The sequence below is a fragment of the Hyaena hyaena genome, unplaced genomic scaffold, assembly GCF_003009895.1.
Source record: "Hyaena hyaena isolate Hyena2069 unplaced genomic scaffold, ASM300989v1 scaffold_364, whole genome shotgun sequence".
NCBI classification, from domain to species: domain Eukaryota; kingdom Metazoa; phylum Chordata; class Mammalia; order Carnivora; family Hyaenidae; genus Hyaena; species Hyaena hyaena.
The window spans coordinates 1,426,346-1,440,462 of NW_024080996.1; the positions used below are offsets into that span (position 1 = coordinate 1,426,346).

General features: G+C 37.8%; 2 protein-coding genes across 2 annotated transcripts; both read right to left on the reverse strand.

Annotated features, from left to right (window-relative positions):
• Positions 1 to 6,532: 6,532 nt before the first annotated feature.
• LOC120243993 (olfactory receptor 149-like) lies at positions 6,533 to 7,465 on the reverse strand. The gene has a single exon (XM_039250262.1). It carries the CDS (start codon positions 7,463 to 7,465, stop codon positions 6,533 to 6,535), a length of 933 nt encoding a protein of 310 aa, XP_039106193.1.
• Positions 7,466 to 12,440: 4,975 nt separating this feature from the next.
• On the reverse strand, positions 12,441 to 13,416 carry LOC120243950 (olfactory receptor 8G5-like). The gene has a single exon (XM_039250201.1). It carries the CDS (start codon positions 13,374 to 13,376, stop codon positions 12,441 to 12,443), a length of 936 nt encoding a protein of 311 aa, XP_039106132.1. The 5' UTR covers positions 13,377 to 13,416.
• Positions 13,417 to 14,117: the final 701 nt, after the last annotated feature.

The following is a 14,117-nucleotide window of genomic DNA, read 5'->3' on the forward strand; positions in this document are numbered from 1 at the left end:
AAAAAATGATTTAAAAAAGCAAAAAGGAAGTTAAGAGACAGAGAAAATAAACTGAGAGCCTTTACTTTTATTCTTTGGGTAAATATCTTGTAGTGCAATTGCTGGGTCATAGGGTAATTCAATTTTAATTTTTGAGGAACCTCTACATGTGTTCCAGAGTGGCTGCACCCATTTGCATTCCCACCAACAGGGCAAGAGGGTTCCTTTTTCTCCACATCCTCTCCAACACCTATTGTTTCCTGAGTTGTTAATTTTAGACACTCGGACCGGTGTGAGGTAGTATCTCATTGTGGTTTTGATTTGTATCTCCCTGATGATGAGCAATGTTGACCATCTTTTCATGTGTCTGTTTGCCATTTGGATGTCTTCTTTGGAAAAGTGTCTATTCATGACCTTTTCCCATTTCTTCACTGGATAATTTGTTTTTTGGGTGTTGAGTTTGGTAAGTTCTTCATAGATTGTGGATACTAACCCTTTATCTGATGTGCCATTTGTAAATATCTTCTCCCATTTTGTCAGTTGCCTTTTACTTTTATTGATTGTTTCCTTGGCTATGCAGAAGATTTTATCTTGATGAGGTCCCAATACTTCGAAGTCAAATACGAAGTCAAAAAAGTTGCTGCTTGTTTTCTCCTGCAGGATTCTGATGGTTCCCTGTCTCACGTTTAGGTCTTTAATCCATTTTGAATTATTTTTGGGTATGGTGTACAAAAGTGGTCTAGATTCATTCTTCTGCATGTTGTAGCATTTGCTAAAGAGACTGTCTTTTTTCCATTAGATACTCTTTCTTGCTTTGTTGAAAATCAGTTAGCCCTATATTTGTGGGTCCATTTCTGGATTCCTTATTCTATTCTATTGCTCTGTGTGCCTGTTTTAGTACTAGTGTCATTCTGTCTTGTTGATTACAGCTCTGTAGTACAGGCTAAAGTCCGGTATTGTGATGCCTCCAACGTTGATTTTCTTTTTCAACATTACTTGGCTATTCGAGGTCTTTTCTGGTTCCATACAAATTTTAGGATTGTTTGTTCTAGCTCTGTGAAGAATGCTGGTGCTATTTTGATTGGGATTGCATTTAATGTGTAGATTGTTATGGGCAGTATTGACATCTTAACAATATTTGTTCTTCCAAACCATGAGCGTGGAATGTTTTCCTTGTGCCTTCTTCAATTTCTCCCATAAGCTTTCTATAGTTTTCCACTTACAGTCTTTTACCTCTTTGGTTAGGTTTATTCCTAGGAATTTTATAGTTCTTGGTGCAGTTGTGAATGGGATCAATTCCTTGATATCTCTTTCTACTTAACAACAAAAAGTATGATGTCAATATATGCTATCACATAGATATACCTTGAAAACATTAAGTCTAGCTAAGTGTAAGAAGCTAGACCCAAAAGGCCATATATAGTATGATTCAATTGACATAAAATATCCAGAACAGGCAGCTCCACAGAGACAGAAAGCAAATCAGTGGTTGCCAGGCTCTGGGGAAAGAGGTAACAAGGAGTAACAACTTACTCCTCTTGGAGTGAAAAAAATGCTATGAAAACAGAGTAGCAATGGTTGCACAAAGTTGTGAATGCACTAAATGCGACTGAGTTGTTCACTTTAAAAGGCTGAAAGTATGTATTTTTCCACACTAAACCACAATATAGTTAAGGTACATTCAAACTAAGTTTGTTCACAGAGATTGGTCTTTGAGCATTCCCTTTGTCCTGCTAAACTGGTAAAATTCAATTGTACACATGATGTAATTGCTGGTGCATTAGGTATTATAATTCAACCTAAAAACGTATAAAAGGCATCAACTATTTTCAAGGCTTCATTCTAACCACGTTAGGAAATACAAAGATAAAGCTAGTGGTAGTATTAAGCCCATGATCCTATATTCAGAGAACTTTCAAACTATGAGTTGAATAAGTATAAAATAAGTATTATACATCACTTTCTTAATCTAAAGTTATATATTTATTTTTTATGAGGAATAACACTGGATGACTGAAAGAAGAACTTATTTTTATTTTTTTAATTTTTTTTTCGTTGGCTATTTCATTTTTATTTTTGCATTTATGCTGGTTTTCCATGTTATTTTCTAAAGGCCATTTAGTCTCCCTATGTCTTACAATTCCTTCTAGACACATACATACAGTGTTTATGTTTGTTTTAACATGCTCTTCTGTTGACAACGGAGATCATTGCTTCAAGGGCTTTCTTTTTTAGTGTGGTGATAAAATTTCATGGTAGGTACTGTGTTAGGTGTACTCCATATATTTTTATTTTATTTTATTCAGCTCAAAATACTTTGTGTTTTCTCTTTCAGTTTCTTTCTTAAGCCATTTCAGATACTTGGTTATTTTCCAGATTAATTTTTGTTGAATTCTTCATTCTTTTGACTTCTAGTTACCATCCTGTTTTGAAAAACTTTGATCATTATTCCTTTGAATATTTTTTCCCTTCTCTCCCTCTTTCCATTGAGGACTACAATTATACTTATATTATTAGGCTGCTTGAAACTGTCCCATACTGGGGCGCCTGTGTGGCTCAGTCAGTTAAGCGTCCAACTTCAGCTCAGGTCATGATCTCATGGTTCGGTGGGTTCGAGCCCCATGCGCTGTGCTGACAGCTAGGTCAGAGCCCGGAGTCTGTTTTGGATTCTGTGTCTCCCTCTCTCTCTGACCCTCCTCTACTCTCTCTCTCTCTCTCTCAGAAATAAATAAAACATTAAAAAAATTAAAAAAAAAAAGAAATTGTCCCATAATTCACTGAAGCTCTGCTCATACTATTTTTCAATAGTTCTTCTCTCTGTATTATGTTTAGGTTATTTCCATTGCTATGACAGAATTTGCAAATTTTCTGCAGTGTCTAATTTGTTACCTCTCTAATCTAGTGAATTTTTCATGTTAGACTTTGTATTTCAATCTTTAGAATTTTGATTTAGGTGATTTTTTTTTATTATCCATATTTCTCATAATGCTTATGGTTTACTTTACCTTTTGAAAATATGGAATATTTCAATTTTTCATTAAAACAGTAACTTTTAATGTCTTTGTCTACTAATTCCATCATTTGTGACTCTTCTGGGTCTTCAAATATTGACTTTTTAAAAAATCCTAATTATAGGCCTTATGTTTGTTTTGAGTTCTCTGTATTTCTGAAATTTTTAAAATTAAAACTTAAATTTAAATTTTTTATTTTAATTCCAGTACAGTTAACATACAGTGTTATATTAGCTTCAGGTGTACAGTATAATGATTCAACTATTCTATACATTACTTAGTGCTCATCGTGATGTATGTTACACATCTGGAAATTTATTCTACAATGCTTTTAAGGGTTTTTTTTGAAAAATTTTATTTTTTCAAGGTTTGCTTTTATGTGATTTGGAGTAGAACTTGATTAGCCTTATTTCTGCTGGTAGTTTTGTTTCACTACTGAGACAAAACCTTTGTAAATATTCTGTTCAATACCCTATGTAACACAAAAGTTTTCCACACTTGCTGGTGGAAATAACAAACTATTCTTAGCCCCTATACTTTCTAAAGAGTGCTGTATTTTGATAAGTTTCTTTAAAGAGTTGGATCTTGCTCTGGCAGGCAGTTATGTTACTTCTGGATCAGCTTGATCAGTCGATGTATTGTTTTCAGGTTTTTTATTTTCTCTAGATTAGCTTTACTTTAGGACTAATTAAGCCCCCCACATTTAAACCATGACCTTTTGGATCTCTATTAAATGTCCCAAATCTTCTCTATTTGGGAATATCAGAACTTGAATGACTTCTAGCTCTAGGCAAGTACTTGCAATGTTTTTACTTACAGCCCCTACTTATTGTTAAATACTTCTAAGAAAATTTTTTTTGCCTAGGCTTGTGGGATTTCACCCTATGCACTCATAAATTAGTGTTTAGTCATTCATGAAAGAGGGTCTCATGTTGATTTCTGTGAATAGCTCCCTTCTCTCTAATGTTTCACCCCCACAAATTCTTGTCACTTTGACACTCAGGAACTCTGACTTCTACCTCATCAATTCAGCACGACTTCTATGCTATTTTTGGAATGATCTTTCTGTGCCACAGAATAGTAATGCCCCAAAGCAGAAAGCTAGAATGAGCATAAGGCTCATCTAATTGTTTTTTCTTCTCTCAGGCATCACGGTCCTAGGCCATTTTGTAGTATGTGTATGTATATACATATACATATATATAACTTCAATTTTTCTGATAGTTTACAAGCTTTGTTAAGTTTTGTAGCAGTTATGTTTCATGGATCAATATTTCCTTTTCCATTTGGTTCCTCTGTTATTCCTTTGTGAATATCATTGACAGTATGGTTATTCATGTGCCATAATATGTCTTTGATTCATTGCTCTTTTGCTTGTTTTTTTTTTCTTTTTCTTCATTTTAGAAAGAGAAATGGAATGAGAGAAGGGAAGAGGGGCAGAGGGAGAGAGAGAGGGTACGAGAGAGGGGAGAAATCTTAAGCAGGCTCCACACTTAGTGCTGAGACCAATGTGGGGCTCAATCCCTGGGATCATGACCTGAGCCGAAATCAAGTGGGATTGAGTGGGATGCTCAACCAACTGGGCCATTCAGACGCCCCCAGTGTCCTGTTCTTTTACATTTCAATGGTAATAATTCTCACTCCATTGAGCATTTATAGGAACTAAATTAGAAAACCCAAGTGGAATATTTAATATATGGCTAGCATACTGATAAGTATTTTTTAAGTCTTTTAAAAGTAACTTTAATTTACTTTTTAAAAATTATCTAAATATAAAATGATATCTCCCATGTACTAATCAACTGAGATCTTGATGTAAATGTCAAGTAATCCTGTACTTTTATTTTGATATCTGTATTGGCATTCACTTCACAAACTCTCACAAAGCTTGACCTAATGGAATTACAGAAATAAAAAGCCATGGACAAAATTTATGGAATTCTTCCTGGCATCTGGAAGAATTTTATTTATGTTTATCTTATTTATGTATTAGTGTTTTAGATAGAATCAGCAAAATATATGAGGAAAAATCTTAAATTTGATGTGAGGTAAATCCTACCTTCAATTACAGTTTCATTGATTTGATATATTGTTAGAGTGTTACTTTGACCAAACTGGAACTCAATTTCCACATCTGAAAAAAATGGACTATAATGTATATCTTGAAGTGTTAATGTGAAGGTTTAATAAAATGATGTATATAAATTTCTTAAAGAGAACTTCTTGGCACATAGTCAGAAATTAAAAAACACAACTAATTTATCCTTTCCTATTATTACTGGTTCTAATACTAATAGTCATGCCATTGTTCTCTTTCACAAATTACTTTTAGAGTTTAATATGCCTCATTCAACAAGTTGTGTTAAATGCCTCTGTTGGTATCGGAATAAGAGCAACAAATAAGTAGAAAACTTACTAAAAGGCAATGAGGAATCTGTTGTTTTGGAGCAGGTATTTTAGATAATCTTCCTTCTCTTCCAATCTCCTCCTTCTCATTTTCTTTCCTTTCTTCAAATTATTGTTTGGATTGGAAAGGCACATTTCTCATCCTAAGCTCACTAGGCAAAAGAACAAAAGAATGTTAGAGAAGAGTGCTAAAGTATCTTTTGGTAAACAAAGAATCCAAAACCATACATCAGTAGCAGCTCGGACTTTTTGCATTGATCCCTGGCTGTGCTGCAGATTTCAAAGACCATCTTTAATTTCTGATACTGAAAACAAATGAATTAGTCCCCCTTTCACAGATTCTCCCTGTCTAGCATCTCCACATTCTCTAGCCTCTCATTCACTTTCTCACCTCTCAGCCACGGACTGTTTCTAGATCCAAGACTGACAAGCTTTGTGAGTGATTTCTGATTCACCCACAAGAAGCTTGCCTCCGGTCTCATCCAGAAGCCCTTTTCTTTGACACAGCTTCATTACATTCCAGAAGTCACACAATGTCATCTGGAGCCATGTGATTGAAGACACTATTTCAAAAACTCCTAGACCATCAAATGGTAGTTTATCTGATGCAGACATTTGAGAGACTAGTTAGAAAATCATGCTAGCCAAGATGAGGAAGTGCTAGAGTAAGGGAAAGGGGAAAAGAAGGAGAAGATGTGGGAGGAAGAAAAGAGGAAAAGAAAACAGAATGAGGAACAGAGGACTAGGCTTTCTGCAAAATGAGAAGAGATAATCCTTCGTGGACAGCATAATTTATTAGTTATATAGCCTTGAACAATCCATTTTACGGCTTCAGAACTTTGCTTCTTTAAACATTTTTTTAAATGTTTATTTTTGAAAGTGGGTGAGGAGCGGGCAGAGTGAATGAGAGAAAGAGAATCCCAAGCACTTTCCCTCACTGTCAGTGCAGAGCTCAATGCGGCGCTCAAACTCACGAACCACGAGATCATGACCTGAGCTGAAATCAAGAGCCAGACACTTCACCAACTGAGCTACCCAGGTGCTTCAAACATTAGCTTCTTTATCTATACAAGGGACATTGATAATATTTGTGTCCTAGTAATGTGGTGCTATGAAAGTGTAGTCACTAGTCTCTATCATTCTTCAGGAAGGAAGGCTACCTGCTGTAGCACCTTCCTCAAAGAATATTTTACTTCTTTATTTCTCAAGCTGTAGATCAAGGGGTTCAGCATAGGAGTGACCAAGTTATTCAGAACCTGAACAGCTGCATTGAGCCAGGGATTGGGGGTGGGCTGCAGGTAGATGAGGACCACCGGCATAAAGGAGAGGAGGATGGCAGTAAGGTGGGCACTGCAGGTGGAGAAGACGCGGTGCCGGCCCTCTGCAGAGCGGATCTGCAGGATGGAGCAGACAATGCAGCTGTAGGAGGTGAGGATGAGAAGGAAGCAACTGAGAGGCATGAGGCCCACGCTGATGAACCCAACCATCTCCAGGGCTGAGGTGTCAGCACAAGCCAACTTCAACATCACCGGGATATCGCAGAAGTAATAGTCCACCTCATTGGGGCCACAGTAGGGCAACTGGAAGGTGAGCGTGCTTAGAAAGGTGGCCTGAATGCAGCCAAAAAACGAAGTCCCCACAGCCAGGATGGCACACACCCTGTGGCTCATGATTACCGTGTAGCGGAGAGGGTAACAGATGGCCACAAAGCGGTCGTAGGCCATCACCGTGTACAGGAAGCACTCGGTACAGCCCAGGAAGTGGTAGAAGAAGAGCTGGGACACGCAGCCCGCATAGGAGATGACCCGGCTGTTTCCTGAGAGGTAGAAGAGCATCTTGGGGGAGCTCACAGAAGGGAAAAATATGTCACACACAGACAGTTGACACAGGAAGAAGTACATGGGGGTGTGAAGCCGAGTGGAGGAGACAATTGCCAGTAGGATGAGCAGGTTCCCCGTAAGAGTGAAGATGTAGAAGCACAGAAACAGGACAAAGAGCATGGCCTCCAGATCCTCCGTGTGTGGGATGCCCAGCAGGATGAACTTCGTCACCACTGAGGTATTCCTCATCTTTATCAGATGTTGGACTTCAAATTAGAACATAGGTGTCCAAAGTGTGAACGCTGATGTAAAACTGAGAAGCTCTCTGATGGATGTGTAGGTTTCATATTTTAACAACCAACAATAAACCTTTTGTAAGGACATTTCTACATAAAAAGACAAAGACAATAAAAACTTTTGACTATATTCTGAAAACTTTGGTTTGGGCCAACTTAGATTAAGTTCACTGTATTCTATCTTTCCCAGACATTACAGTTAAAAACTCTGGAGTAGCAGCCCAGCTGGCTCAGTCAAAAAAGCATGAAACTCTTGATCTTAGGATTGTGACTTCAAGCCCCATGTTGTGTATAGAGGTTACTAAAATAAATAAAACTTAAAAAAAACAACAATGCTGGATGAAATACAAAATGCATTATCTAAAACCTCTCAAACATAAGCAGAAGGAAGCAGATTGTGAAAAAGAAACAAAACCTGTAGAAGAATCCCACACAGCTGTGTTTCTACTTTTTCCTTCTTTCTCTTGTGCTTTTGAGCTGAGAGGGTGTCACTATTATAGAATAGTGTGGTGGCTGCTCCAGAAGCTAAAATTCTAATAGATAATCCAGCTCTTTGACAGGAGAACTCAATAAAGGGTGCTTCCCAATCAAGACTGTGAAGGAATATATGGTCTCTGCCCACCCACCTCTTTTTTTTCCAGCCCTGCCCAAGGAAACTCTGAATTTATGTGGTAGCTGTATGAGTAATAAAAATTTTCAGACAAATTCTAACTTCTGGAATTGGAGGATTCTCACACTGAGGAGAGAGAAGGAGAGAATATTTATGTGAAAACATACTGGGCTGTATGTTGGAGATGTGTTTTGAATGTTTGTTATACTTTAATAAAGCTATTAATTTAAGGAAAGAGAGAGAAAGAAAATTACCCAAAACCAACATGTAGTTACAATGCTAGATGCAGAGGAAAATGAAGGCTCCAAAGAAAGAGTCAGTGACATCCTGAAAAACAAAAATCAACTGTGTTTACCGGAAGCTTGTTTCTTGTTACTCACTCTAGACATACTAGAACATTGTCTGCGTGAAATTCTGACTTATCTGGATTCTGGCCTTGAAGAAGTTTTATCTTCCTCCTTTGGTCAGTGAAGACTCAAAGTTCTCTGATCCTTGACTGTGAACACACACAAAGATTAATTTGCCATTCCAGGTACTATCCCTAAGACAATTAATCCATGATCCTCTTGATTTCTAAGTCCTTTTCAAGTAAAAGTTATCTTCAAGAATTAAAACTCTAGCAGCTCCCAACAATTGGACCCCAACACTTCAGTGGATAAGAAGCAAATGATGTCTCTGAGAGGTGAGAAAAAGTCTGAACATGCACGCTGTTCACAGGGAACATGGTGGACTTTTCTGTAGTATGATAACAAGATAACCCAAGTCACATTCTCTGGTTCCCAGAAGAACCCAGAGTATCCCAGCCACAAGAACTAAGATGAGGTGTTTATAAAATAAGGTACCAAGAGCATATACCTCTATTGAACACATTCTTTCCCTCTGGGTCACCTCCTTCAGCTCCCTTTGGACATTTCTCATGATTCACAGTGGTAGCTCTGAGGGAGCAATTAGATTAAAATTAAGCACATTTACCCTCAAGATGAAGTAATAATAGATGTTTTGAAATGAAAAATATCTGCATCTCTTCCAAGTCTACTTGCCTGGAGAATGGACTCCAATCATGACTCCAGGTCTTCAGGCTGAATACGTTTTTTGCCTCCCTTACTTGCCTGTCTTACATGTGGTATTAGTATTGCAGCACCTTATTTTCAAGGATGTAAACAATTCTAGGACTATGTAGATATCTACAATGAGTATCACTGTTGCAGACAGGCTGTAATAAATAATAAGGGATTATTTAATTATTATCTTATGTGTTTTTTTCTAGCAAATGCACCTTACAAAAAAGCATTAATAAGCTAAATACATTTAGAGGAAGATTATAAATTGGTAAAGTGCCTTTAAACCATCCTATATGAAGAAGGTTTAATAAAAATAGCAGTAATATGTATTGAGTATTTTCCAGGTACTATGCTGATTTATTTTTTTGTCCTTTTGTGTTTAAATTTAGGTCTCAAAACAATCTTATTAAATAAGAGAGGAAATCAAAGCACTAAGAGTTTTAGAACTTGATCATGTAGCTACAAAGTGAGCTGAGGTGAAATCTCAGGTATGATTCCAGACCAAAATTTCAAAATTTTCCACTTCAGCTCCTGGGACATTTTGCTTACAAAAGCAGAGACATGACACATGTTTTCAAATTCGTGAGCAGCTGCTAATTAGAATTTTTATGTGCTTTTCCATGGTGAATAACCAGTAAAAAAGAATGGAACTAAGAAAAAGTTAGATTTCATTTCAGTATAGAAAGAAAAAAAATAATACGATAAGATGACTTGCGAAGGATTGAGTTCCTATCACTATAAGGGGGTAAGTATGGGTAAGAGGGCATGCTTGCAGGGCAGAGGAGGCCTTTGAGCACAACTGGCCTGGGCTCAAATGCAAAGCTAGGTGGAGACACACACACACACACACACACACACACACACACACACACAGAGCAATATAAAGGAATATTACTTAGCTATATAAAGGATGAGTTCTTGCCATTTAGGACAACATAGATGGACCTGGAGGATATTCTGCTAAGTGAAATAAGTCAGACAGGGAAAAACAAATACTATATGATTGCACTCATATGTGGAATCTTAAAAAAAAAAAAAATGAAAAAAACAAAAAAAGCAGAAAGAGACGCATATATACAGAGAACAACCTGATAGTTGCCAGAGGGGAGGAGGCAAGGGATGTGAAAAGGGAGTGAAAGGGAGATGGAGGTACAGGCATCCAGTTATGAAATGAATAAATCACAGCAATGAAAGGTACAGTGTAGGGAATGTAGTCAATGGTATTGTCAGCTTTGTATGGTGAGAGATGGTAGTTACACTTGTGATGAGCTTAGCATAATGTATAGAGTTGTCAGATCACTGTGTTATACACCTAAGACTAATGTAATGTGTGTCAACTATACTCAAATAAAAATAATAAAAATATGGGGCGCCCGGGTGGCTCAGTCGGTTAAGCGTCAGACTTCGGCTCAGGTCATGATCTCACAGTTCATGGGTTCGAGCCCCGCATTAGGCTCTGTGCTGACACCTAGCTCAGAGCCTGGAGCCTGCTTCAGATTCTGTCTCCCTCTCTCTCTCTCTCTGATCCTCCCCTGCTCACGCTGTCTGTCTCGCTCTCTCTGAGAAATAAATAAAATATTTTAAAAAAATTAAAAAAAAACATAAATGGGAGAAAATCAAAGGCCATTTAAAAAAAAGAGTATAATATATCTCTACTGCTGGAAGCAATAAACAAAGGCTTTATATTTAAATATTCAATTCACTCTCTTAAGTTTAAGTAACAAAGAAATACCTCTCTGTCAGTAGGTGAAATTATTTGGGTATGGTGGCCTAGATGGAGTTGTTTGGGGCCCAGACATCATTGTACCATGATTCGCCATGTTGGCCCATTTGATTTCAAATCTACTTAATTTTTTTGGGTCTCTAAGGCTACATACTTAAATTCAAGAAAGATTAGACTTGCTTTAGGGACTTCTTGATTGTTGACAGGATTTAATGACTTAAAAAATCAGGTATTTACAGGTTACCATATCTGTGCTGGGATTTGTCACAGAAGAAACTCAGGACTAGTATTTCTTAATCATTGTACAGAAACAACTAAGGATGCTAACAGTTATCTTAGAGATTCTTAGAGAATTCTCCAAAGTTCCACCTCATTGATTTAAACTAAACAAGAAGTCACATATATCACTTGAAGGGGTTCATGGGTGGAGACCTGCATTGGATAAATATTAGTTTTCATATAAATATTTTATAGGGGGATAATAATTACCAAGAAAATTATCAAGATCCTCTAGGTAGCAGGCATTCTGCCATTTAGAGATTACAGTCTAGTGTGGATTTGGACAATACACAGATCATTGCAAACTACAATAATAGATGTCAAAGAAGAAAAATATTGGGTTGGGGACAATAACAACACCTCCATTGGTCTGTAAGTCAGATTTAAAGTTCTGTGCTTTTCCACAGTGAATAACCACTAAAAAAAAAAAAAAGAACTAATAAGAAGTCAGACTTGATTTCAGACAGAAAGAAAAAAAATGTTTCTTATGTATGAAATAGAGGGAAAAAAGTTTCTTAAGTATGAAGTAGAGGGAATAACTCAGAAAAAGAAAGTATGGGGTAGGATATAGTGGGAAAGAGGCTTTCCCAGCTTAGAGATGTGCAAAAACTAAAGATTACAGTTGTTATATTGCTATGATTTTTATGTTTTTGACTGCATAGAAAGAAAAATTTGGCTAAGCACTTCTGGAAGATACTTTCATTGTGATTGAAAACTGAGTTTTTGTCAGTTGTACCAAAGACAAGGGGAGGAGGTGATGGTAGTGGCATTAGTTGGTTCTTGTATCCAGGTCATCCCTAGTACTTCTTTTTTTTTTTTTTTTAATATTTTTTAATCTTTTTATTTTATTTCTGAGAGAGAGAGACAGCATGAGCAGGGGAGGGTCAGAGAGATACGGAGACACAGAATCTGAAATAGGCTCCAGGCTCTGAGCTAGCTGTCAGCACAGAGCCCAATGCGGGGCTCAAACCAACAAACTGTGAGATCATGACCTGGGCCGAAGTCCGACGCTTAACCGACTGAGCCACCCAGGCGCCCCATCCTTAGTACTTCCAATCTCTGTCTCAGTGATACTCATGAGAGAAAAATCCAGAGAACAGTGACATCAAAAGGCCATAGGAGTAAGAAATAATTTGAATAGAATCCCACTAACTGAGGATGTGTATTGACAAATGGGCTGAAATTAAAGATATTCATTCATACCATGTAACAGACAACTACTGAGACTAATAAATGATCTTCATGTTATTTCTGATCACAAGAATATTCTTCTCTCTAGCATTTTCTTCAGGGCAACATTGACATCTTTATTCCTCAGGCTGTAGATCAGGGGGTTCAGCATAGGCACAATAATAGTATAAAACACAGAAGACACTTTCCCTTGGTCCATGGAGCTCACAGATGATGGCTGCAAGTACATGAATGCAGCAGATCCAAAGAAAACAGCAACAGCTGAAATGTGGGAGCTGCAGGTGCTGAAGGCTTTGGACCTTCCCTCAATGGAGCGGATGCGGAGGATGCTGGCAATGATAAAGATGTAGGAACTAAGGATTGTCACACTAGGGGCAAGGATATTAATTGCACTAAAGACTAGAATCAGTAATTCATTGACATGAGTACTAGAACAGGAGAGCTTTAAGAGGGAAAGAAGATCACAGAAATAATGGTTGATCACATCAAATTTGCAGAAGTGAACCCTGAACAAGCAGCCTGTATGAACAAATGCACAAACCAGGGCTATAAAGTACACTCCCCAAATCAGGGAGAAACAAGCCTGAGGGGACATGATGATATTATAAAGCAGAGGGCTACAGATGGCAACATAGCGGTCATATGCCATTGTGGCTAACATGTAACACTCTGAGATAGCAAAAACAAGGAAGAAATAAAGTTGAGTCATGCATTCAGGGTAGGAGATGGTGTTCATCTCTGTCACAAAGTTCACCAGCATTTTGGGGGTAATGACAGTGGAATGGCAGAGATCAATGAAGGACAAGCTGCTAAGAAAGTAGTACATGGGGGTGCGCAGGTGAGCACTGAACCCTATCAGTGTGATCATGCCCAAGTTCCCCACCACTGTGACTGCATAGACTCCTAGGAAGAGGAAGAAAAGGGGAAGCTGGAGTTCTGCGTTCTCTGTTAGCCCAGCGAGGATGAACTCAGTAACTGTGGAAAGATTTTCTGCTGCCATGTTCCTCTGAGTAGTTTCTGAAGAGGACAGAGAAAAACATGATTATTGGGAAAACTTCATTATTCTCTATTTAAAGTAGGATGCCCCAGATAGATAATTCTTGTTTTATTTTTTTTAATGTTTTATTCATTTCTGAGAGAGAGAGAGAGAGAGACAGCGTGAACAGGGGAGGGTCAGAGAGAAAGGGAGACACAGAATTCGAAACAGGCTCCAGGCTCTGAGCAAGCTGTCAGCACAGAGCCCGATCCGGGCTCAAACTCATGAACCATGAGGTCATGACCAAAGTTGGACGCCCAACCGACTGAGCCACCCAGGCACCCCAATCATTCTTGTTTTAGATATGCTCCTGGTCTATATGTTCATTTAACGCTAAGTCAATTTACATAAGTGAAATTCATCATGGTTTAATATTTATTAAGCTTCATTTTCTTTTTTTAATTATTTTTTATATTATTTTAAAAAATATTTTTATTTATTTCTAGGAGAGAAAGAGAGAGAGACAGCGTGAGCAGGGGAGGGTCAGAGGGAGAGGGAGATACAGACTCTGAAATAGGCTCCAGGCTCTGAGCTGGCAGTCAGCACAGAGCCCCATGCGGGGCTCGAACCCACGAATCGCGAGATCATGACCTAAGCAAAAGTCGGACGCTTAACTGACTAAGCCACCCAGGTGCCCCTTTTAAGCCTCATTTTCAAATATAGTAACTGTGTTTTATATAAAAATAACCATGTTTGTAAATCATT

What these genes read in the sequence shown, in the direction of transcription:
- LOC120243993 (XM_039250262.1), bottom strand. Translation starts at nt 7,465, where the DNA reads ATGAGGAATACCTCAGTGGTGACGAAGTTCATCCTGCTGGGCATCCCA.
- LOC120243950 (XM_039250201.1), bottom strand. Translation starts at nt 13,376, where the DNA reads ATGGCAGCAGAAAATCTTTCCACAGTTACTGAGTTCATCCTCGCTGGG.